A 3,365-nucleotide genomic window follows, 5' to 3' on the forward strand; every position below is an offset into this window, starting at 1 on the left:
TTTGTGCATGGACTACGGGCAACTAAACAAGCTCACAGTAAAGAACAAATATCCACTGTCAAGTTATAGGGAGTTGGAGTTTTCTATAAGATTGACTTGCAATCCAGGTATCACCAGATAAGGAAAAGTGATGAGGACATCCCTAAGACTGCTTTCAAGACCCATTACGGTCACTATGAGTATACCGTAATGTTCTTTGGGTTAACAAACACTCCTGCAGTGTTTATGAACTGCATGAATAGATTTTTCCTTCCATTTTTGGATAAGTTCATTGTCGTCTTCATTGATGACATACTCATTTATTCTAAGACTGATGAAGAGCATGATGAACACTTGAGAACTGTGTTACAGTTACTGAAGAAAAGGAAACTCTACGCAAAACTGTCCAAGTGTGAGTTATGGAAAGACGAAGTAAAGTTTTTGGGCCATGTAGTAAGCAAATAAGGGATAGTTGTAGATCCTTCTAAGGTAGAAGCAATAATGGAATGGGAGCGACCGACATCAGTAACAGAGATAAGAAGTTTTCTGGGTTTAGCTGGTTATTATCGGGGGTTCATCAAAGGTTTCTCACAAATAGCTTTGCCGATGATGAAGTTAACCCATAAAGATGCGCAATTCGTTTGGACGTCTAAGTGCGAAGAAAGCTTTCAAGCTTTGAAGCAGAAGTTGACTACAGCACCTATGTTCGTGTTACCCGAACCAAATGAACTATTTGAGGTGTATTGTGACACTTCATTGAAGGGTCTGGGGTGTGTACTGATGCAACACCAGAATGTTGTGGTGTATGCTTCATGACAGTTGAGACCTCACGAAGTTAATTATCCAACGCACGACTTGGAACTTACTGCAGTTGTGTTTGCACTAAAAGTGTAGAGGCATTACCTTTATGGGGTTAAATTTCAAGTTTTCTCTGATCATAAGAGTTTGAAATATCTCTTTGATAAGAAAGAGCTTAATATGTGGCAGAGGAGGTGTATGGAGTTACTGAAGGACTACGACTTTGAGCTGAGTTACCATCCGGAAAAAGCGAACATGGTGGCAGAAGCCTTGAGTCAAAAATTACTATGTGCTGCTTGGATGATGCTTAAAGAGGAGCAACTGTTGAAGGAACTTGAAATTCTGAGCCTAGGAGTTAAAGAAATAGTTGGGGTGTATGTTTGAATCAATTACGAATCTCGAGTAGCTTTAAGGCTGAAATTGAGAAAGCTCAACAAAATGATCAAGAATTACAAAAGATATTACCGGTATTTGAAACAGGGAAGCCCATCGGAATCTAGAGAATTTGTGTACTGAATGTTGGGAATTTGTGGCAAGACATCCTGAAAGAAGCCCATCGGAGTAGGTTCGATTCATTCGGGAAGCATAAAGATGTACAATGATCTAAAGTCGATGTTTTGGTGGCCTAGAATGAAAAATGATGCAGCGACACTAATATACCACTATTTTATAGTTTATCTTGTACTAATTTGGGTGGTTTTTATCAATCCTTCACTCACTTATTCATATGATTTGCATGATTTTACAATCCCTTCCCAATTTTATTCTATGGTTGAAAACTTGCTTCACAGACCTTTAAATTATATATTTTTAATTCCCCTTATACCATTCAATGTCGTGATCTGTGCGTTAAGTATTTTCAGGCTTTATAGGGCAGCAATGGCTCAGAGGGTGGAGAGGAAGCTTGCAAAAATGGAAGGAATGCAAGGAAACAAAGGAGCTGACCAGCGAGGAGTGACGCGGATGCGTACTTAGTGTGCACGCCCACATTAGCGCACTCACACATCGACATGCACGTGCACCTGGCGCGTACGCACAACAGGCAAAGAGGACAATTGACAAACGCGCACGCGTGACATGTGCGACGTACAACAGTTGCAGAAAAATGCTGGGGCAATTTCGGGCCAAGTTTGGACCTAGTTTTTGGCCCAGAAACACAGACTAGAGCCAGGGACCAGTAGAGACTCAACACACATTCTCATTACGCACAGTTTTAGTTTAGTTTTGAATCTTAGAGAGAATTCTACAACTCCCTCTAGGTTTTCTTCACATTGATAGTCTTTGGAGTTTTATTGCTTTTGCTTTGGATATTGAGAAGAGTCATTACCTCCGTTGAAGCTGCAGTATTCTAGTTTGTTTTCCTATTTCTTTACTCTTTTATTTCCCATTAACCCTATTTGGATAAGTATGTTTATGATTGTGGGATTTATTCATGCAAAGAACCATTTTTACTTTTAATTAATTTTCAATTATTGTTTATCATGTCTTCCTTTTATTTCCTTTTTAATTATGTGGAAGTTATATTCATGTTAATGGAGTAGTTTCCTAACTTGATTGGGAGTTGATTAAAAGGAGAACCTTGAGTTGAAATACTCAAGTGTTAATTTTAATTGGGAGTTGTTGGCCGACTCTCTAGTCTCTGACTCTAAAGGATTAGGACACGAGCGATAGGGTTAGTTAGTTAGTTACTTGACTTTCGCTTATTATATAAGGGATGACTAAGTAGAACAACAGCCTTTTATTATTACACTTGGAAAAATTCAACAAGGATAGAACTTCCAATTAATCTCATCGCGATCAAGGCTTTTATTCGAATTATATAAATTCTCTCGTTAATTCCCGTTGCTTAAATTTACTATTATTTACTTTTCTATTTCTCAAACTCAAAATTTCTTGGAAAACTTCTGATTAATAAAATAGCACTCTTTTGTCAACTCATTGGGAGATGACCTGGGACTCATACTCCCAGTATTTTAATTCTAAAATTGTGACAACCCTTTTTAAATTGATAAGCGGATTTTAGTCGGTTAAGAACTATACTTGCAATGCTGTTTTCTCTATAAATTCTTGATCGGCCAATTTCTGCCACGTCAGACACATGTTTCAAAATGTCTAACTTGTCAAAAAGTAAAGATTGAATACCAGAGACAATCGGGAACCTTTCAACCTTTAGAAGTTCCGCAATGGAAGTGGAAAAGGATAGCAATGGATTTCGTAACTAGATTACCGAGGACAAGAATTAGATTTGACACAATATGGGTAATTGTGGATCGACTGACAAACTCTGCTCACTTCTTGCCTGTTCGACTGAACTATACCATAGAGGAGCTAGCACGTTTATACATAAAGGAGATTGTGAGACTGCATGGTGTGCCTACCACCATAATTTCTGATTGAGATCCCTGTTTTACTTCAAGATTCTGGGGGGTGTTTCAGAGAACCATTAGAACTTAGATGAGCTTTAGTATAGCGTACCATCCTCAAACAGATAGTCAATCTGGGAGGACAATACAAACCTTGAAAGATATTTTGAGGGCTTGTGTATTGGACCAACCGGAGAGTTAGGATCCGTATATGCCGCTAGTGGA

At 38.5% G+C, this 3,365-nt stretch overlaps 1 protein-coding gene across 1 annotated transcript; it reads left to right on the forward strand.

Annotated features, from left to right (window-relative positions):
• Positions 1-480: 480 nt before the first annotated feature.
• LOC110275877 (uncharacterized mitochondrial protein AtMg00860-like) lies at positions 481-795 on the forward strand. The gene has a single exon (XM_021132251.1). It carries the CDS (start codon positions 481-483, stop codon positions 793-795), a length of 315 nt encoding a protein of 104 aa, XP_020987910.1.
• The last annotated feature ends 2,570 nt before the right edge of the window (positions 796-3,365 follow it).

The sequence above is a fragment of the Arachis duranensis genome, chromosome 1 (genome assembly GCF_000817695.3).
Source record: "Arachis duranensis cultivar V14167 chromosome 1, aradu.V14167.gnm2.J7QH, whole genome shotgun sequence".
NCBI classification, from domain to species: domain Eukaryota; kingdom Viridiplantae; phylum Streptophyta; class Magnoliopsida; order Fabales; family Fabaceae; genus Arachis; species Arachis duranensis.